The sequence below is a fragment of the Balaenoptera acutorostrata genome, chromosome 1 (assembly GCF_949987535.1).
Source record: "Balaenoptera acutorostrata chromosome 1, mBalAcu1.1, whole genome shotgun sequence".
NCBI classification, from domain to species: domain Eukaryota; kingdom Metazoa; phylum Chordata; class Mammalia; order Artiodactyla; family Balaenopteridae; genus Balaenoptera; species Balaenoptera acutorostrata.
The window spans coordinates 54,043,504-54,066,606 of record NC_080064.1 but is presented as its reverse complement, the minus strand read 5'-3'; the positions used below and the strand labels follow the sequence as shown (position 1 = coordinate 54,066,606).

The 23,103-nt window shown below is 32.3% G+C and overlaps 2 protein-coding genes across 7 annotated transcripts in view; one reads left to right on the top strand and one right to left on the bottom strand.

Annotated features, from left to right (window-relative positions):
• Positions 1 to 23,103, top strand: part of DOCK7 (dedicator of cytokinesis 7) — a 193,776-nt gene that overhangs the window by 65,313 nt on the left and 105,360 nt on the right. For all 6 annotated transcript variants that reach the window (XR_009008674.1, XM_057548786.1, XM_057548800.1 and 3 more), the window contains exon 15: positions 21,008 to 21,125. Coding sequence is in view for 5 of the 6 variants with exons in the window: in XM_057548786.1 (XP_057404769.1) it covers positions 21,008 to 21,125 (118 nt within the window). In the remaining variant the exon portion in view is untranslated. The remainder of the gene's footprint in view (positions 1 to 21,007; positions 21,126 to 23,103) is intronic.
• ANGPTL3 (angiopoietin like 3) lies at positions 3,195 to 10,935 on the bottom strand. Its single transcript, XM_057548836.1, has 7 exons — positions 10,441 to 10,935; positions 9,680 to 9,790; positions 7,301 to 7,415; positions 6,190 to 6,303; positions 5,667 to 5,762; positions 3,791 to 4,057; positions 3,195 to 3,422 (listed from the first exon to the last, which is right to left on the bottom strand). Exons 1-7 carry the CDS (start codon positions 10,933 to 10,935, stop codon positions 3,238 to 3,240), a joined length of 1,383 nt encoding a protein of 460 aa, XP_057404819.1. The 3' UTR covers positions 3,195 to 3,237.

The window sequence follows — 23,103 nt, the reverse complement described above, 5'->3', positions numbered from 1 at the left end:
AAAAGGACATTTGATTATTCTATAACAGAATGTGGAATATGTAACAATACATATTTGGAATAGGTTTTATAAGGAGGTAACTAGTAGATACTCAAATACTGATTAATGAATACAGTTTTGATTAATGAATGAGTTAATTGATTTCCATGAGTTGTTAGAAAGAAAAGATACAAGCGTGAAAACATGCTGATTCTAGGATGACAGCATTTAAATAGATTATACTACAGTAGGTAACTCCTACATGAGAAATGTATATACTTGCTCTCAGTAAAATTCACACTAGTTCAGAGTAAACTCTTGGTATAGAAATTCTGTAGGAATTCACTAAAATCAAGTAGATTGACTATCTTCGGTGCTCTTGGGGTTTTTATTACTATTTTTCACTATTTTTAGTGTTATGATTTGCCAGATTTATTTTTCTGTCTTGTCTTTACTTGTAAAGTGCCAATTGAAGGGGTCCAGACAGTAATGCTGCAAGGTTTCAGAGGAAGGACCTCCATTTACTAGGATATTTGTGGAATAAGTGAGATCATCTGTGCTACCTTGAAGTATAAATAGCATCTAGCCAAGCAGAAAGGTGTGGAGAGGCATTCTAGGAAAATGGAATGGCATTAGGAAAGTATACAGGGGATGTTTCAAAGTGAATAATTTTGATTAGATCTGAGGGTTTGTGTTGGGCAGGAAATCATTAAAGAAGTATTTTGGGGTCAGATTATAGAAATCCTTGAACACCTGGAAGAGATTTGGATTTTGCTTTGTAGGCTTATGCTCTTCTAATTGGGGTACACATTCTTGTGAGGGCACAGCTAAATGAGATATGCAAGTCATGGTAGAGGAGAGGTGGTACACAAAGTTAATTGCAAAGCCAAAGATGCCTCCTGGGTTCTAAGCTTTTATGACTGGAAGCATGGTAGTGCCATTAATGTATATAAAGAAATAAGGAGGAGAGTGTGAAAAGGTAAAAGGGAGAAGCAGCAGAGGCTGTAAGGTATTGATGAATTTGTTATTTGATAAATTGAGTTTGAAGAGGCTATAGGATATCAAAAGGAGAAATGGCAGGTAGGCAATGGAAGAAGGGAACTGGAGAGAGATCTGGGAGTAATATGTAGATTTGGGAACTTTATTCATGGAAAAAGATGAGTCTGTTAGAGTAGATAGAATTTCTGAGGGTCAGAGTAGAAGAGATGACTGAATATTGTACATTGGTCCACAATGCTAAAGACTAGGATGGATTAGGGCTTTAAAGATGGGTTCAAGTTGGAGATAATCCTTGGAGAGTATAGTAGTATTGTGGAAGCAAACTGAAGGTCAAGTTTGAGAAAATAATATTGTTATTAGTAAGTAGTAGAGAAACCAAAGGGAATGTGGTCTAAGAGGTCACTAGATTTGACAGTTGTGTTAGTGGTACAATTAGAACACTTTTGGCAGACTAGTGAGGACAGAAGGACACAATTTTGTGAACCATAAAGAAAAAAATCCCTTTTCTTTCTCTACCAGAATTCTCTCTCAATCTGAGCTTTATATACAGAAAAAAACTCACTTAGTGTTCCTAAATGGAACAAAATGAAACATATTGTGTGAGAATTATAAAAAATTGGAAAACAGAGACAAAAATTGGTATATTAAATAATGCATTATTTTGCATTTGAAAACTTCCTATTTTAAGCCATTTTGGCATTCTCGCTCTAAAAAGTCAATTTGGACAGCTTGAATGTAGTTTTGAAAAAAAGAAAACTTACTCTTGCCTTTATTCTTTTGTATTTTTTGGAACAAAATATTTATGTAGGATCCACATAGGTCATCCATATTTGCATGTGTCATATATTAAAAATATATATGACATATATTGGATAATTTAACATACAGAATGCTGAATATTTATTGACTAATGTGAGTCACTATATAGCTTGGGCACTAAACTTTAAAAATTGGATTTAATTCAAGACTTTATTTCTCCTTGGTAGTTTCTTTAAAACGTATTTAAAAATAAATACTGACAAGTGATACTATGGTCAAAATATCCTCTAATAATCCTTGAGGATTTAGAATTTAAATTATTTAAATTAGAAATAACATAAACATACTTCTATTGGATGTCAATAAAAAACTACAAGAATTGGACTTCCCTGGCGGTCCATTGGCTAAGACTCCACGCCTCCACTGCAGAGGGCACGGATTTGATGCCTGGTCGGGGAACTAAGATTCCGCATGCTGTGGCACAGCCAAAAAAAAAAAAAAGCTACAAGAATTTAAATTTCTATAATTTAGGGGACTGAGTCTTTATTGAATTTGGAAACATACATGAACATCTCTCAGACTATTTAAACATTTAGTTACTTGTTATGATTCTTAATTCTGTTTGAAAACCTACACATAAGTATTAGACTCACCCTGTGTCCAAGGGGAATAAATGATAAAACTTTAACTTGATGCCACCAATACATTCATTCTTATTGTATTCTGACAAGATCCCTTTAAAATTATTTGTTTTCACAATATTAAGTGTTAAAATATGTATACAGTACAGATAAGTTAACAAACAAGTTAAGGTACAGCAATACTTGATATTTAAAGTCAATATGACTTAGCAGTTATGATCTACTGTATTTAAGACCATGAACCTATTTCAGTACAGTATTTCATCCTGCTTCATTTGGCTTCATAAATAAAACATACCAAACATTTACTCCAAATTATTTTGTAGCAAAATGAAGTATCAGTTTTAAGATTCATATTATCGATTTTCACATGTACTCTGAACTGACTGAATTTTAGTTTTGAAATTAATATTACAGCATTTAAGTAATGTACAATTATTAGTCCTTTATAGTTATTCAAGTTTAGAATTTTAGCAAGAAAAGTAGTTTTTAAACTGAGGAAGTTGTAAAATCAGCTCACATGATGACTTTGAAAATAAAAATCTCTTTGTAAGTTTTTTATTTAGAAAGGTTATTTAAAAATTCACCCATTGGTTACAATTCAGATTGTGACCATCTAAAATTGATTCGCACGTCACAAAATATATGAATAAATGATCATAAGAATTTTGATTGACAAAGGTAAATGGTGTTCTTTGAGGTGATGTGATGATATGTTTAATATTAAGTTGGTAGTGGCTTTAATATAAAGAATTTATTTCTAAAGCCTTCTATTAGGGATTTAATACCAGATTTTTAAACCACAGTAATTTCGGATGAGTTTAATGTTCAATTTATTGGCTTTTTAATTTGTCTCAGTTCATTCAGAATTTTCTGAATCTGTTGGACGGATCAACATTTTGGTTGATTTGATAGAGTATAACCTTCCATTTTGAGACTTCCAGCATATTCCTCTTCTCCTCTCTGGCTTAGTTTTTGCTTTTGGCTTGTTATATTTACCATTTAGGTTGTTTTCCCCACATACATCATGGCACCACCAACCTCCTAAAAAGGATAGACACGCAGTTTAATAGATACAAACTCATACGTAGTTACTGTTATTATATTTCCCCAGTGAGTATATCTTCATTTCTTATAAATATGACAGTGTTGTATACATATATTCCAATTTAAAAGAATTTATACAAGTCTCATATACCTGACCAAAAATAAAATATCTGAGAAAAGTTAGAGGTAAAATACGTACTCAAACTATAATCAAGTTAACACTTACCTTGAGACGTTTACCTATAGAGAAAATGTTTATATTGGATTCAGATTTTAAAGAGTTGACATTGAAAGATATTAGCTATTACTTTGGGAAGATATTTTGAAGCTTTGAAAATAAAGTATTTATATTAGGAAGAGGATACCTGAATTACTTTCTGGACAGTTGAAGTGTCCTTTTGCTTTGTGATCCCAAGTAGAAAACATCAAATCTTTGTGTTCCGGGAGTGCGTTGGGGACATTGCCAGCAATCTCAACTAGATGTAGTGTATAGTTGGTTTCATGATCTCCCAAGTGAAAAGAATATTCAATATAATGCTTGTTGTCTTTCCAATCTTCTAGCTCAATTCGTAAGATATAGTTAGATTGCTGTACTAGGGAGTATATCTTCTCTAGACCCAACCAAAATTCTCCTGAAAAGAAAAGTTGTAAAAATCTGTGGATTGTTAACTGCAGATTAGACAGCGACTATTTTTTTTGAGAGTGTTCTTTTTCTTTTTTGGTGTAAGTAGATTAGATGTTTTAGTCTTGAATCCCTTGGTTATTTTAGAGTCTCGTAAAATATTTCTTTTTAAAACAATTTTATTGAAGGTAGTTATGTTAAAATAGTAATAGATGTTAAAATACAACAAGTGTTAAAATAGTAATAGGCCTACCTAAAGTCTGATTATCCTTTCTAAAATGGATATTATCAGGCATATTTCACAGGTGAAACATGTTAGACTATTATAAGTACTTTTAGGGCTAGTCATTGGTAAAATATTATCTAACTTCTGGGTCCTTATATGTACTGGCTTTACTGTCAGCTATTTATTAATATGAATATACTATCAAGAGATTTGTTAAGTATTTCCAGAGACTTGGATAATAATGTAATTTTCCTCAAATATAATCTTGGCCTTTGATATTTGCTTGTTATATATGTTTTCTTTGTAGAAAAAGAAGGAAATAAATTTTAAAAAACATTTTAAATTAAAAAGCATAATTTTTAATAACTTTTCTCTATAATTAAACAATTTTATTTGGAATTAAAAACATAACATTGTAAATACAAATAGATCTCTCTATCACAGTTACTCTCTTTAATTATCCCTTTTATTAAAGCATTTAAGGAAAAAAAGTCAAAATTTCCTTACTGCTGTTGAATTTGTAGATTTCATTTTAAGAATTGCAAAATACAAATGGCTTACTTTCTTGTAGAAATAAATGAGTACTCTAGACTCTCACTCTCAGAAGAAGATTTGGAGCTACAAAACATATCACTGATTCTACCTTTTAGTTAGGGATTTAACTGGTAGCTTGAATACAGAATTGTTTAAATGATCAAGTAGTACTGAATGTTTAAAAATTCGATATAATAATGGATGTTATCCACTTTATTAATGAGTACATGTACATCACTCATGGATTTTTATAATGTGCTTTTTGGATTTTAAACCTCTGTCATTTTTATTTTGCTTATTTTGTTTTTTACCTTATTTATTTTGTGATCAAAATATAATAATTTTCATTGAATTAAACTAAATTTATTTTAAACCACACATTGTATAGTATACATTTATCATATTTAAATAATTGAAATCTAAACATTTTGTACTGTACATCTGACAGCTTCCTTGTGCCTTCCAACTTCCAAATAGTTAATATCTAAAATGTTAATAAGAAAGTAGAATGACCAGTGATAAGGATGGTTTTCTTTGTAGCCCATTCATAGCATTTAGCACTTATTTGAAGCACTTAGCACTTAATCAAATTTATCTTTGATAATTATAATTATGATAATTAGAAGCCATCCAGTTAAATTGTGATAAGTATACATAGAATAGACATGTAATTGTGAAAAGTATAATTCAAATAAAGACACTTGTAATAAGTTCAGTACTTATAAATGTGTAGTTATTTGTTAATAATTTATATGAAGGCTAGGAGTGTTCCTCATTCATTGTTGTATTTCTAATGCCCAGTCTGTAATAGGCTCTTAATAAATATTTTTAAGTTAACCAGTGAATGAAGTCAGCTTACCATCAAGCCTCCCAAAACCATATTTGTAGTTTTCCCAAGTTTCATTGAAGTTTTGTGATCCATCTATTCGATGTTGAATTAATGTCCATGAACTACCTGAATATAATGAACAGATTGTTTATTTTCAGTAGACTGATGCTGATAGTTGTAACAAAATACGGTTTTTTGTTTGGTTTTAATTGGTGGCTGTACAAGGTATTATTAATGTTGTTATGGTAATAACATTTTATTATTTATTATGAGCCCAAGAAGTTAAGTGAAGGGCAACTAATGAATTTGTCTTAATAAACTTATTGACAAAGGTCATTTCAGATTATTTTATAGAAAAAGATGGAGAATATTGAGTAATGCCTGAGTAAATACATAAACAAGACAAATATAAGTACTAGATCTGTATAACTACTTGTGTTATATATATTTCATTTCATATGTATTCAGAACAAAAATAACAGGATTAGCCTTACTAATAGGTAGTGAGTAACCTGAGCCAGCTACTGTCTATTTTCTCTTAGGCTCGTTTTACCTGATTTAACATCACAGTAGACATTGAAAACTTGAGAGTTGCTGGGTCTAATGGAATAGATGCCACTTGTATGTTCACCTCTATTATAAATGATGGTACAATCAGCAGGAATGTCTAGAATCAACGAAATGCTATTATGTAAGATACAGTAATAAAGAATGATATCTTTAGAGCTTGAGATTTTACTCGACATTTTATGGAATTGTGGTGACTGTAGCCTTCAGTCTTTTTCAGTAATGTGTTATTGAAAAGGTACTTTATACTAAAGCATTTTTATTAGATGGCGTGTTATGCAAAGAATATCAAAATAGTTATTACCAAACTGATTTATTTTTAAGAAAAGTGACAAAATTAGAATTTTAAACACTTTTTTCCCTTAGATCTAGGAAAAACATAAATAAAATACTACATATGAGATGTTAGTATAGTGCTTGGTGCATAGCAGGTAGTCAACAGATACATGAGGAAAGAGTGAACATACATAGAGGAAACTAACAGAGAACTTTTTTCCTCTATGAATTACATTAAAAATAAATGTGTTTTCAAACTATATCATTTTTTTAAAGCTTGGGTAGGAATGGAGACTTTGTTCCCCCATCTTTTTTGTTTTTCTTATGGAAAGTAGAAACATTGAAGAGAATGCCATAATCTTTTCATCTGTATTCAACAGTTGTTAACATTTTGCCATATTTGCTTTATAAACACAAATACATACAAATATGTATTTTGCTGTGCTATTTGAAAGGAATTTGCAAACATCATGCCCCTTAACCCCTTTGATATTTTGGCATGCATCTCTTAAACATGAGATTATTCTCTTACGTAACTATAATACCATCATTACATCTAAGAAAATTAATAATAATTTTATATTATCTAATATCAAGTCTATATTTATACTTCCCAGTTGTCTTAAGAATGTTTTATAGGGTTTAAAAAAATCACCAGGATCTAATTTAGGTTGACACATTATATTTGTTGGATTTATCTCTTTTTTCTCTTTTAGTTAGTCTAGAACAGGCCCTGAGAATAGAGATTTTTGATGGAAATGTCAAAGAAGAAAAATTTGACGATATTAGTTTCAAGAAGGAAACCCACCAAATTATCTTACCATCATGTTCTACATTTTTTGTTTCATTCAAATGAAGAGAGGGAGTAGTTCTTGGTGCTCTTGGTTTAGAAGAAAGAGAATTTTCTGTGGATTCTTGAATACCAGTTCTTCTTAACTGATAAAAGAATATAAATCTACTTTTAAAAATGGTACTGAATATACAATTAGGGGAAATCTGAGTTCATAATATGTTATTGTTTTCGATGTTAAGAGGGATAAGCAATGCTATACATATTATACAGACTTCCTGTTCTCAAAATATTTAATCAGGCACATAAAGAGTTCAAAAAAATAGAGAAAGACAAGGCAAAAAACAGAAATTGATCAAAAAACAGTAAGATCAAAGGCAGAGACTTTACTTAGAATATTTTAATATGTTCTATTTACTTATATGAATGTAATATACGTTCTGTTCAGTGACACAGGCAGATTTTAAATTTCATAATTCTCAGTTGTAGGTCTTAAGACCTAGCACATAATTTGAACAAGGCTACTTTCTTGATAGTTTTTGACACGTAACCATATCTGTAGAGGTAACAAATCGGCAGTTTTATTTGTGTACTTTCAATATATTCAATATTTCATTGTCTGTTGTGCTGGGTTTGCAATTTATTGACCGATAGCTTTTCTTATTGATGGGTTGAGAAGAGCAGAGTATGTAATGTGTTATTAGTGTTAGTTTTTTGATGTCAGCATAAATGGCATTTCCTAGGATATAATGCATAAAGATCCGTTGTAAAGTTCACTTACTGGATGTTAGTCTTTTCTACTAAGTAACTGTGATCCTATAGTAACTTAACTTTACAGTTTTGGTTTCTTAATTTAAATTTGAATAAGTTGGGTCAGATGATTTAAGGCTTCTTCCAACTTAGAATTCATTGTTGAATTCTTCATACATTTTATTATTAGACAGGATGTATATTATTTTATAATAGTGACATTTTGCCATTGTGAGCAGGTTAATTTACTCATAATAAAAGATATAGGAAAAGAATTAGAAAAATAACATATAGTAAGAAGGAAATTATGGAAATCAAAACTAGCTGGCAAAAACCCCTTTTCAGACAATTAGCAAAAATAACCTACTAAAATTATGATTCATAAAATTACTGAAACATAATGTGTTTGTTTGGTGGAAATTGGTAGTATTTGTTTTATAGTTCTTGGCATCTATTTTTTTTTTATACCAGTTTCTTCAGGTCTGTATTATTTTTGAAACTCTCTTGAACAGCTGTTTAGTAGTATTATTACTAATTAATATTTTTGAACTATGGTACTATATATTGGAAATCTTAGATTTTGGCATAGCTTTATTCCAAACACGTATCTCCCTTGCTCACCTAGCCAGTTATTTACATTGCAGATTAATTATATTTTTGGGTATTAAACTTTAATTATTAGACATATAGCTTCTAATAATAATATTAATCATAGTAAGTTTTTATTGACTTCTTTGTGCTAAATGTGACATTACCTTTATTAACATGTATTTATTAAGTGCCTACTATGTGTCAGACAGAGTTCTATATTTTGGAGCTATAGCAATTTAAAAAAATAGAAGAAACTTTCTGTACTTACAGAGCTTACATTCTAGTGCAGGGACAGGCAAGGTAAATAACTCAAATATATATTACGTTAAATAGGGATAAATGTTAAGGAAGAAAAGAGAGTAATGAAGGAGGTAGCAGGTTTCAAGCATGGGTGTAGGGGATTATAATTTCTGATTAAGTTATCTGGGAAGGCTTCTTTGAGAATTTTGTATTTGAGAAAGACCTAAAGTGAGTAAGAGTGGGCCCATGCAGATACCGGGGTGAAGAGCATTCCAGACAGAGAGCAACGAGGGCAAAGACCCTGAGATAGCAGCCTGTTTGATGTGTTTGTGTAACAGTAAAAAGGCCAGTGTGACTAGAGTACTGGAGATGAAGTCAGTGAGATGATTAAGAGTCATCTGGGTCTTATGGGCCACTACGAGTGAGACCGGAAGCCATTGTGCGATGTTGAACAAAGAGAGAGATAGTCTAATTTAAATTTTAATTGAATCTCTTTGGCTGCTATATTGAGGATATACTTTGCATGAATTAATTCTTTTTTTCTCACAACAGTCCTGTAAGACAGGTTCTTTTATTATCTACATAGAGTGCATGAGGAAACTGAGAAGGGGTTAAGTAATTTATTCAAGGTCACACAAAAGTTTTAGAGCCAAAATTCAACCCCAGGTAGTTTATTAGCTTCAGAGCCTGCAAACCTAATGATCATGCTGATGTGATCCTTTTATTCACTATCCAACTATAATTATTTAAAATAATTTTAGGGTCAAGTGTTTTCATAAACCTAAATTTTACGTAAAAGATTGGACATACTATTAAAATATTGACTTACCTGATTTTCTATTTCTTTTATTTGACTATGCTGTTGATTTAATTGTCTGTATTGTTCTTCCACGGTCTGAAGAAGATCTTTGATGCTATTATCTTGCTGTTCTACAAAAGTCTGGACATAGATTATAGATTGGTTAGAAGTTTCTTTCTTTTTTGTTAAATTAGACTTTTTTATTTCCTGTAACACTATCACAATCTAATTTTTTAAACTAATACTGGATTAGAAAACTGGTACTGGCAAACCTTTTCCCCTTGTATTCTTCTTTCACATAGTACATACTTTAGTTTTTGTGTTTTATTTAAAATGTACCATCTCTAAAATCTGATTTCCTGAACTTTAAACTATTTCAATTAAATGAAAAAAAAAAACAGTATTTTAATATCTTTTCCATTAACTGTATTACTTTTATATATTTTAAAGATGGGAGAATAGTTACACAAGTTATATTCCTTTAGCTTTTGACTTGCCTCCAGTAATTTGCAATAGTATAATAATTTAGTGTTCTAAATTTCATTGCTTAACTGTCTTGTAATTTTCATCTGAAATGCAAAGTTTAGTTATTTTCATAAATAATGTTAGGGAAACAAAAACCAACTTGAAATTATAATGGGAAAATTTATTTCCTGGAGTCTTTTTTTCATGAGAAAAATATAGTGTTTCAACAGTTCAACAAAGTATTTCAAGTAGCATGTTTTAAAATATTTTTTAAAAAAGATCCACATTGAAAACATAATCATGAACCCTCTTTGTTTTATACTTACTTTGAGTGAAGTTATTTCTGGGTGTTCCTGAATTTCAGGTTGATTTTTAATTAAATTGGTTAATTGGTCCTCCAGGTATCTCACTTTTTGTTGAAGTAGAATTTTTTCTTCAAGGAGACTTTCAAGTTTTGAGTTGAGTTCAAGTGACATGTTCTTTACTTCTTCATTTTTGACTTGCAGTCTGGATGTAGTTCTTCTAAGTTCCTTTTCTTCTTCTTTGATTTCATTGGTTTGCAGTGATAAGTCATAAAAAGACTGATCAAATATGTTGAGTTTTTGAAATATGTCATTAATTTGGCCCTTAGTCTTATGAACAAAGTCTTTAAGACCATGTCCTAACTGAAGTAGGCCATTGGCTAAAATTTTTACATCATCTAACATAGCAAATCTTGATTTTGGCTCTGGAGATACAGAATCAAATGATGAATAGTCTTGGTCAATTCTGGAAGAAATAACTAGAGGAGCAATAAAAAGAAAGAGCTTAATAGTGTACATTTTTATCCTAATTATTCACTTTAAAACGATTTGGAATTTGTTTTTTTCCTGTAAGCATACCTAGACTTCTGAACTCTCTATATAACACTATTTGCCTCATAAACAGTAAGGTTGGCAGGTGAATATAGTTAATCATTAAGCTGTTTAAACTTGTATGAATGTAACCTTCCACATTGAGTTAGATCAATGCTAAATGAAGTCAAAGAAATGAACAAAGAATTTAATAGGTCATTTAAAATGATTATTGTATTTAATTTTGCTGTATTATAAACTGCACTTTCAGTGTTATGAGATCTGCCTGTTTTTAAAAGCTCATTTTAATTTGTCATGATTTTTAAAGAGATTTACAAGTAAATACCAAATTCTTTTGACTGATAAATTCATCATTAAAGTTGAGGAAAAATTAATGAATTAAGTATACATTTCCCAAATTGTATTTTAGTTTTTTTTGGAAACAGTGATCGATTAAAAAAAAATGCCTTCTCTGTGAAACCTTCCTCCACATCTGCAGGTGGTGGTAATGCTGCATTCCCAGGGTACTCTATATAAGCTAACATATGCTTATATATTCCTTATTATTTGTCATTGTAATTATTTGTTAGTATATCTTTTTGCTTCAGATAATCTATCTAAATCATATTTGTATATTATCACAAAATCCCATACATTAAAAGATGTTTCATCCTTTTTCTCTGTTATAGTCTATGTCTCTAGGTTCTAGCCTCTTTTCCGTGTGCCCACTGTAAGACCAATAGGTTATGTGGTTTTCTAAGGTCAACCAGAATTAAATATTGGGTTGACCAAAAGAAAGGTTTGTTCGGTTTTTTCCATAAGATGGCTCTAGTAGCACTTCGTTGTCTTTAACTTCATTCAAAACAATTTTGTTAGATTGTATGTGATAGCTGTCATATCAGTGTGCATTTAAAAAAAGACTTATCAAAATTGGTGAATTTTTGTGTAGCCATTTTAATATTGAAGATGGAAGAAAAAGCAACATTTTTGGCATATTATGCTTTATTATTTCAAGAAAGGTAAAAATGCAGCTGAAATGCATAAAAAGGTTTGTGCAGTGTATGGAGAAGGTGCTGTGACTGATCGAACATGTCAAAAGTAGTTTGTGAAGTTTTGTGCTGGAGATTTCTCACTGGACGATGCTGCACGGTCGGGTAGACCAGTTGAAGTTGGTAGCGATCAAACCGAGACATTAACTGAGAACAATCAACCTTATACCACACGGGAGATGGCCAACATAGACAAAACATCCAAATCAAGCGCTGAAAATCATTTGCACCAGCTTGGTTATGTTCATCGCTTTGATGTTTGAGTTCCACATAAGTTAAGTGAAAAAAAACCTTCTTGACTGTACTTCTGCATGTGCTTCTCTACTGAAACATAATGAAAATGTTCCGTTTTTAAAACAAATTGTGATGGGCAATGAAAAGTGGATACTGTACAATAATGTGGAACGGAAGAGATCGTGGGGCAAGCAAAATAAACCATCACCAACCACAGCAAAGGCTGGTCTTCATCCAAAGAAGGTGACGTTGTGTATATGGTGGGATTGGAAGGGAGTCCTCTATTATGAGCTCCTCCGGAAAACCAAACGATTAACTCCAGCAAGTACTGCTCCCAGTTAGACCAACTGAAAGCAGCACTCAACAAAAAGCATCCAGAATTAGTCAACAGAAAACGCATAATATTCCATCAGGATAATGCAAGACTGTATGTTAAGCTTGGCTGGGAGGTTCTGATTCATCCACTGTATTCACCAGACATTGCACCTTCGGATTTCCATTTATTTCGGTCTTTACAAAATTCTCTTAATGGAAAAAATTTCAATCCCCTGGAAGACTGTAAAGGGCACCTGGAACAGTTCTTCACTCAAAAAGATAAAAAGTTTTGGGAAGATGGAATTATGAAGTTACCTAAAAATGGCAGAAGGTAGTGGAACAAAAGAGTGAATACATTGTTCAATAAAGTTCTTGGTGAAAATGAAGAATGTGTCTTTTATTTTTTTTTATAAACCAAAGGCACTTTTTGGCCAACCCAATACTTAAAATGTCAGAAACTATTTGCCCATTATAAGTTTTTCTAAAGTTTGTGTGCTTGGTAACAATATTCATGATCTAAATTTAACAAAACCAAAAAATTAATAGTATGATTAAAAATAATGTTCCACTGTGCTTCTAACTTAGTGTTAAAAGGAAAAATACTAAATGTTTCAGTTAAATTATAAGTGATTATTTTTCTTGAGTGTTCATATTAAGAACTTTTTTGAGAAAATAATAAATACTTTTAAAATGCCTTATCTTGACAAATTAATATAGTAAAATTGTTAAGAGTGTGGTCTTTGGAATAAGACTATGGTCTGGTCCAGAAGCCAGATCTAGCTATCCTGCCTTAGATAAGTTACTTAACCTTCCCACACCTCACTCTCCTCTTCTGTAAGTTAGGTATTTTTTAGTACATACTTAAGGAGAAGCAAAAGAAGTAATATGTGTAAAGTACTTAGAACAGTGTCTGGCAAATAGGAAGTACTCAAAATGTTAGTTATTATATCCATGAAATGACCTTTTAATTTGTGTGTGTGTATGTGTGTGTGATTAGCCCTATCTAAATGAAATTTTTCATAAATGCAACAGCTCTTTTGCAAAGGGAAAAGTTTTAACATAATGAATTTCAGTTTAAATGGTAAATTATCAAGCAAAACTTTACAAAATTTATCATTTCCAAATTTCCATTCTTAGAAATGCTTCTTCCTGGAGTAAAACAGAGACCCTTTCTTTTGATGATTTAGGATTAAGGGCTTTTGGATAGAACAGTTGCAGTAGATGTAGTAAACTACAGTGGTTAAGAGTTTGAGTCTGGAGAGAGACTGGCTGAATTGGAATCCTGGCTGTGCTGTTCTTCAGCTCTGTGAAATTACTTAGCTTTTCTGTACCTTGGTCAAATTACTTAGCTTTTCTGACCTCTGTTTTCTTGTCTATCAAGTGAAGATAATGTCTACTTTATAGAGTTATATAAAGATTAAAAATATTTTAAAGCACTTAGAGCACTACCTAGTGTTTAGTAAACACTACACAGTATTATGTATTAGTATTCTTTTGTAATTAAAAAGGCAATGCACTTATGTAATATTGCTGTAATATTTTATTGGTAAATATTATCTAGTCTTATGTTAAGGTGACATAAATTGGGAAGTTTTGCTAGAGTCTGGGTTTTCTGAGTTTTGGTCTCTTGGACCTTGATAAGTACAAGGAATTAAGTCTTTTGTTTAGCCTGTATACTTTTTCTAAGTGTCCAATACAGAACCACATAAATATTTCTGTTTGTAAGAGAAATATAGAATGCAAGTAAATAAAAATATACAAATACTTCCACTAATGAAGAAGAAAAACAAAATATTTTTCCTTATTCTTCATTTTCATCTTACCTTTACCACTGGTACATGTTATGGAATTATAGAAGTGTATGTTGAACTAGTGAAGAAATCTGAATTTTCTCCCTCTTTTTAAAAGAGATATATTAGTGTTGTGATCACTGGTCCTGAAGGGCATATTTCGAAACTTCTCCTAACTAAACTGTCTACTTTTCTGGCTTAAAACTATTGACCCTGATATTTCATCCATTTTCTAGTTGAGGGGGAATGGAGATGGGCCAGCTTCTTGTTTCTATTGTACTATAAGCTGTTCATTGGTAAGATCTATATCTGTTTTAAATTTATATCCTATACAGCACTTTAGTATAATGCCTAACCTGCTGGAGAAACCATACATTTTTATTGAATGAGTAAGATAATGATAAAGTCTTAACACTGGAGTTTTTCAAACACAAAATTTGCATATAATAGATACGCCTTTTTGATATAGGAGGTTCTTTTCAGAGAAAGGAATTTGAAAAGTAGTCCCTTCCAGTGCATGAAAGTAACTGGACACTAATACCAAAGAAAGGCTGTGTGAAGGAATTTCCTTCTATTTGGTTACTCTGCTGGAGTATTGACACTTTTTGCACAATTTATATATTTCCTCACATGTAACCCTAAAGGATAGATTAGAGGCAGCGGTTGCATATTCTTGGTTTATAGTATATTGTCTCTGGGTAGAAATATCTGGATAATTTTTTTCTTATCATAGTTTGACATGTTATTGAATATAATTAAAATAAATAATTTGCCTAATTACAAGCTGTGGAAGAGTGTCAACATGGGAACTGTAATGAAAGTAGTAATTTTGTAAATGATTTTTACATCTACCTTTTAATGCCTCCTGTCTGAGTACACATTGTTAAAGGCAGAATCTAATCTTTGCTTGAACTTGTGCCTGTTTAAATAGAACCCTGATGAGATGTAACCAGTAATGTTATAAAAACTTAAAATTTTTATGCCAAAGAAAATAAGAAACTAAGCAAAATTAAGACCTAATTTAAGAATTCCTAGTTTCAAAGAACTAATATACAAAATTTCTTAGCTGCATAGAATTTTAGGACATTTGGGAGCTTTGTTTAAATTCTAAGCAAAGCAAAGTCCTTTATCCTCCCCCAGGTTGTGCAATCTCATGGAGATTTGAGTTCCAAATAAAACACAAGGCATTTTGGGTCTGTTGAATATAGTATCACTAGTAATTTCTTCCTTTTAAACTGTGGTCATTTGTTTTTGAATTAATATATTAGGTAGAAAGATTCTAAAAGTAACTGAGAAAAGCATATTTATAAATAGAAATATTTATAGTAACTAAAGAATAATGCCAGAGTAATATCAATACATTAGCTCCCTTTTCCTCTCTTTGTCCAGAACAGCACTGTCCAATGGAAATATAGTGTGAGCTATATGTGTAAAAAACTGAAAAGAAACAAGTGAAATTAATTTTAATAGTATGTTTTGTTTAATCCAAATCTAGTATGTACTTTATACTTTCAGGATATCTCAGTTAGAACAGGTACAGATCAAGTACTCTATAGTCTCACTAGACCATATTATTGGACGGCAGAGGTCCAGAAGATGAGTGACCTTTGAAGGAGTCATTTTATTTATCTTAGCTTTTTTCTCATGTTCGCTATTAATAAATGTTAATTTGTTATGTTGAAAGTATTTATTGTGGAAACTCAGATATTTGAAAAACCTATACAAAATAAAAATGCTGACTCTTCCCTATTAACATTTTGGGGTCTATCATACCAGTTCTCTTGGATGACTACCTAAATGTAATTTTTTTTTAACACAAATGGGAGTGTGTTATGTATAGCTCGTGTTATATATATAAATTGATTCAAGACCATAACATTTTAAAATTTATTTTCATATGAGTGCCTATAGATTTACCATATCCTTTTAAATGGCTGCACAATCTTTTATTATATGAATGCACCTTAATTTAATCATCTGCTTGTCAATGATCATTTCAGTTGCTTGCAATTTTCTGGTTACAAACAATATGCATAGAAAATGTGTTTATATTTGTGTATAAATATTTTCATATGATAAGTTCATAGACGTTAACTTTCAAAGTAGATTTCTCTTGTCAGATTATCCTTTAAAAGGATTGTGCCAATTTATATCCCTACCAAGAGTATATGAGAGTTCCTCTTTTCCCATGAAGTTTTACCAGTGCTTTAAATGAGAAAGACAAAATATTGATAAACCTAGTAGGCACATATATCTAGTTTATTTTGCTGTCTGTCTTGCTCTCTTTGTGAATTACCTGAGTATTATCTAAGTCTCCCTCCCCCCATCAAACTCCCCACCCTTTTTTTGTTTGTCTCTTTCTGAATAATTTTAGGAATTATTTGCATGTGATGGATACTAACTCTTTGTCATGTGTGTAGCAAACAGTGTTCTTCCAATTTGTCCTTTGTCTTCCACTTGTGTTTATGGTATCCCCTGCTCTGTAGAGGCTTTAAAATTTGTCTTTTATGATTTTTTGTGGCTCATGCTCAGAAATGCCTTCCTCACCTATAAAATATGGTCTCTTTAAAGGTTTTCTAGTACTTTTATGGTTTTATTTTTATTATTTAAAACTTTGATTTAATCTGGAATTTATTTTGAGGAGGTGGTGAAATATGAATTCAGCCTTAAAAAAGGCCAGTCAGCTATCTCAGCAACTCAACACTTTTCATTGATCTACCTTCTCTCTGCTGATTTAAAATTCCTCTGAAGGAGTATTATAAATGCACGGTAAAGACTTACTGGGTTTATGTGGAAATTTATTAGTGGAGTTAGCAGCCAAATGAAAAAGAGTCTGGGCTAAACGCATGCCTTTCACCTTCATAAACAAGTTGAATTTAAAGTTGTATTGCTTATATTAGAAATCAAGCATAGCTTAATGTTCAGTTAATTTGCATTTCATATGAAAATTTGAACTCCAGAAGAGTTAAGTAACTAAATATTATGTGAGTTCTGTACTGTTCATTCATTCATTCAATCATTTATTCATATGAGGAACTATTCTAGGCATTGGAAATATAGCAGTTAACTAGATAGGTAAGGTCCTTGCCCTCATGGAATTTGGGCTTTATTTAAGGAGATACATAAACAAGAAATAATGTACAAACAAACAAGATAATTTGGGATTATCTTAAGCAGATTATTTAAGAGTTGTGAATGGAATAACAAAGTGGTGTTATGTGGGGAGGTAAAGTGAAGCTTTCTAAGACTCAAAAGATGGGAAGGGGCCAGTTATGTCCTTATCCACAAAGCTAAAACAGTAGTAATCCAAATGCAGAAATTGAGGGGTGGGGGAAGGCATGATGTGTTTTGATTTTCTGTGTGTTTTGCATGTCTATCCTACTTGCAAATTTCTCACTGAAATTTATGGGCAGATTCTTTAGTTTCAAGTCCTCTTGTGGGCCCCAGTGACATTCTATGTTCATAGCATTTATCATACTACATTATAAGTATTTGCCTGTCTTACTCTCCCTCCAGACTGTGAGTTCTATCAAGTCAAGAACTTTGTCTTTTATCTCTGTATTCTCAGTATCTAGTATACTGCATACTCAATAAATGTCACAATGAGGCATTATAAACATAATAAAGGCCGATCTGTTATCATGCGCTTTGGATCCTGTTCTCTCCCACCATTTCAGGAATCTTACATTCTTCTTCTAGTGTATGCAAACTCTGTCTCAGCTAAATTCTTTTCATTAGGATTTAATCAAACTTAAACCTTGCCAATCTTAAAAAGCTTCCAGAATCCCTATGTTCTATCTCCAGCTATTGCATTATCTTTCTCCCATTCTCAGCTACACTCTTCAGAATTTCACTTATTTCATTTTCTTACCTCCTACTTACTCTTTAAACCTACTTTTGTCTGTTTTCAGCCTGAGATTTCCAGTGACTTTGAAGTTGCTAAATTCAGTTGACATTTTTCATTTCTTACCTCATTTGGTCTGTGAATAGCATTTGACACTTAACTCTTATAATTCTGCTTGTAATTTCTTCCTTGGGCTTCCTTGCCACTGTACTTTCATGGTTTTCCTTCTGTTTCTTTGTGGGTGCCTTATCAGTCTTTGTAGGCTCATCTTCTTCTGGATGACCACATAATCTTGAAGTTCCTTAAGACTCCTTTGTTGGAATAATACACAATGAGAGTAATTAAGTGATATTCTAGTTCTCTCGTAGTTGATGTCCTTGAGAATGGTTCTCAGCACAGGAAAAATGATATATAGGTACAAGATAGAAAAGAATAAATAAAAACCTTGTATTCTTGAATTTGAATTTGGATTATCACTATGAACTCAGGATATATTTCACGTTAAAAGCATTTTCCCCTAACTCTTTCAACTTTAAAAGGCCTAGAAACAATGAATAACCCATAATGAGTGGCCTAGAAAAACATTACCCATTCAAAAACCCCAACTCCTTGGAGAAATGGCTGATTCCAGGTTTGGGAAAAAAGTGTACAAGAAGAGCCTGGAAGGTCTTGTCGTAACAGATAGTAAGAAGCCGTCAAAGACTATTATGACTGAATCAAAAGGAATCATGAGCCAGTTTGAATCGACCTTTTCACTTGTCAAAGATAGTACAATTTGAACACCAATAAAGATAATAACTGCAAAATATTGAAACCCGTTAATGTGTTTGGTCCATGAGTTTATAAGTGATTCTTTAAAAAAAAGACACTATCCCTTTTAGAGGAATGTAATGTACCAACTGATTATTTTGAAAACTGGCAGCTAATGGAAAAGAATCAAGCATTTATTCTTGCCTCTCATATAATGGCTCACTGGCAAAGCAAATAGTAGATAAGGGAAAAGTGCTCTTCATAGAGATATTCCAGCTGTTAAATAAAGAAGCAATGATAGAATATCACCTTTCGGCAATCCTTAATGAGTTAATGGATTTAGGCATTGGTCATCATTGTCTGCTAATTGCACAAAAAATGAAACAACAACCAAACATTTTCCTTCTGATAGAAGGACACAGTACCATTTATGAAGTGATCTTGCCACCAAAATTTGACCAAGGCTCTAGATTCAACTCTCAATTCATAGAAAACACAAGAGGAACATGTTAAATGTCACTACAGTGTGCAGTCAGTAAAATCCAGCCTCTGGAAAAATCTACACAAAAATATCAATAATTCTTCAACAAATGTATTGCAAAGGGAACAGATGAAAAGACTTCTCCATGATCAACTAAGTACCTGTCTGTTCCTCCGATAGCTTCTGCATACTTCTCTCACAACACAGCATTGTTTTGAAATGGTCTTGTTTATAGGTATTTCTGTGCCATTAGATGTGTGATATATTTTACCTCTTTTTATCTTCTTGTTTTTAACTTTTGACATTTTAATAATAATGTGTCTTGGTGTGGGTCTCTCTGAGTTCATCTTATTTGGAACTCTCTGAATTTCCTTGATCTGGATGTCTGTTTCCTTCCTCAGATTAGAGAAGTTTTCAGCCATTATTTCTTCACAATTTTCCGTAAGTAGGTTAATGCCACTATACATCCTGCCCTGCAACCTTTTTTTCATCCAACATGCTGGGTATCTCTTTCTGCATTAATAAATACTGCTGCATATTGTCATTTTTGGGACTCTGAAATGTATTCTTCTTTTAATATATCTTAATTTAATTAATTAGTCCAATACTGATGAACATGTTTCTTTATAATTATTTCCTAATATAAAAAATGTCATGAATTTCTTTGAACACACCCATTTGTACATATATGCAGTTCTCTCCTTAGACTAGAGGTGGGTTTGTTGTGTCAAAGAGTATGGTCATTTAAAATTTCTATATTGCCCTACCACCTTCTAGAAAATTTAGACCTATTTTCATTGTCCTAGCAGTTGATGAGGAGGGTTTTATTATGCTTGAAGTCTTGTTCATCAGCTCTCAGCAAGCACTAGTTTTCAGGTAAAGTAACTCGCAATCTTTTTCTTTTTCTTTTTTTTTTTTTTAAGCCCTCTCTTTTGGTGCCTTTCCTTGAATTATTTCTCATCTCTGTGTTGGCAGCAGGGACTGTCAAAGCTGTGTAAGATGCAACTGGGCCTGAAGTCAAATAATTGTAGAGTAATATGTGATTTTCTCATAGTAACTACCTAATACCGTTATACCTACCATATTATCATATGTGTTTTTGAATAATAATGTAGAATATTATACCTCTTAAAACCTTGATCACATTTGTACAAAAAGCCTGATTTCTAAATGTCATCCTATTTATATCTGCTTGGAGAAACTAAGATAATATTAGAACTGTCTTTTAACTTCTTAATAATGTTTCTGTTCATACTTGTTTATTTCCCAGAAGCCTCTTCTAGAGGAAAGAACATGCATTTTGAAGTCTGACTGAACTGTATTCTCATTTCAGCTTTGCCACTTATTTGATTGTATGTGAAAATCTCTTAACTTTTCTGGGCCTCGATTCATCTGCAAAAGGGGGTTATATTTGATTGCTATCTGTTTGAACGGCTACTCTAAGGATCAAATCAAGCATTGTATGTGAAAATAGCATCGTGTCTAGCAAATGCTAATAACCCAGTATTTGTTCGTCTATTCCTTTTGTGGTGTGTAGTAGTGATACATAGTGTTTTTAGATATGTATTCACTATCATGTATACTATTGCCTTCACAGAAACCTTCTCTACATATACCCTCAGAGTCTCAATTTTGCCAACCGTCAAGGTTCTGCCAGAAATATAACAGTTAAAGTCCAGTTTATGTATGGGGAGGATCCTAGCAATGCCATGCCGGTAAGAAATGTTCTTTACATTTCCTATTCTTTATATATGGTTCAAATAGACCTTTTTTTGGGGGGTTGGGAAGGTAATCACTTGGTTGGCAGCTCTAAACTGGAAATTAATGTGATCTTGCAAACAAATTTTCTGACCTCATTACTTCCTGTACAGGTAGTAATGAGTTTATTTGAAGTCTTATTTATTGAGGACTTGGTATATGCTAGGCATTCCCAGAGATACAAAGATGAATAAGACATAATCTAGAGGATATAAGAAGAATATGTAAAATTTTAAAATAATGAACTTCAGAAGAGGGCCAGATCAGAATCACCTAGGGTACTCTAACAGAGCAGACACCTCTTCTCTACTCTTCCATCTGTGATCCTGATTCCCCACCTTTAGAATGAAAGGCCAGGTAAGGGAGGTGGAAAGTGGTGGGTAGTATTATGGGGTTGTGGTATAGTTTGAAAATGCTCGCCAGGTGATTCTAATTTGTATGATTCTTCCCATCTTTGTTGAGAAACTCTGGCAGTAGTTCTTAACTTTGGCTACATTTTACACTCACTTGGGGAGCTTTTAAAAATACCAATGCCCAGACAATCTCATTACAATTACAATATAATCTCTGGGGTGGGATACCAGGCAGATATCAGTATTTTTAAATCTCCCCAAGGGATTACATTTTGCAGCCAATATTGATAACCAAGGTATGTGCTAATTATTAGAAGATTGGTAGTATAGGGTTTCAAAGGTATAGGTGTTCAGAGGAAGGAGAGAATGCCTCAAAGGTGGTTAAAATGTTCATAGCATTGGATCTGTCTAGACTGTGGGGAAAGGAGAGCAATTCAAGTTGGAGAATGTCCTTCAACAGAGGTAGAGTGGTGAGTTGCCAGTGAGCCAGAGCAATGCAAGATAAGTCAGGAATAGCAGATTGAGGCTAGATTGGGGAGGTTCTTGACTGCCCACATTGTCATTTAGGATTTGTGGGACACCAATAAATGCAGGTTCCATGAAAGTAGATTTTTAATTTACGGAGTAGGAGCATATCTATCACTGTAGATGTTCAACCTCTGAAAGAACCCTAGTGGAATGAAAATGAGCTAAGAACAGGTGCACTGTTTACAGAGTTTTATTTTAGCCTTCTATGGCAATCATTTGAATCAAGTTCTTTTGATTTTCTACAATACTTACTAAGAAAACTATATATTTTCCTTTCCACTGTAGCTTCAGTTTCATCAACATTTATAGCTCTTGATAGCAGCAAGCACAAATTATTCATCTTTGTATTCTTCTGTGGCAGCTGTTCCAGATCCTTGCATGTAATACATGCTGAATAAATATTTGTTCAATAAATGTAGAATTTATTTTGGAGGTTTGGAATGAGCATTTCATGCTTTTTACTAGCTCTTCATTTCTGCCGAGGGAATGAATATACTAATCATAGTCGATGAAAAGATGCTGGATTGTGAAAACAGATGCTTTGTTATCCTATATGTGAATGGCCATATGAATTTGAACTTATGAAAAATGTAGTATATGTAAAATAATTTGTTTTTATTTTTTGCCTAACAAACTCTTCCTTGTCTTAGCATACATATAGCCTCCTCTACAGAGCCCCAGCTGCGTCCAGCCATATTGGCAGTTAGACCACTCCTTCTTTTGGTGCTACCTTAGTGTCTTCTCACTTCTTTTATGGGCTGTTTCATTTTATGGTTATATGTTTGTTTCTTTATCTCGACCACTAGACTGTGAGCTCCTTGAGGGCAAGGACCATGTCTTACTCATATCTGTATCTTGCCTATCATAGTGCTTGGCATAATTGATGCTCAGTCCATGTTGATGAATGATTAAAAATACATGTTAAATGGTCAAAGGAACACTTTTCACTTTATATCATTGCATGTTATGAAAATAAGTTACTTTTTGAAAAACAATAGCTTCTCAGGGAAAAAAAGGTACTGCATTCCTTTCTCTTGTGTATTATTAGTGATAT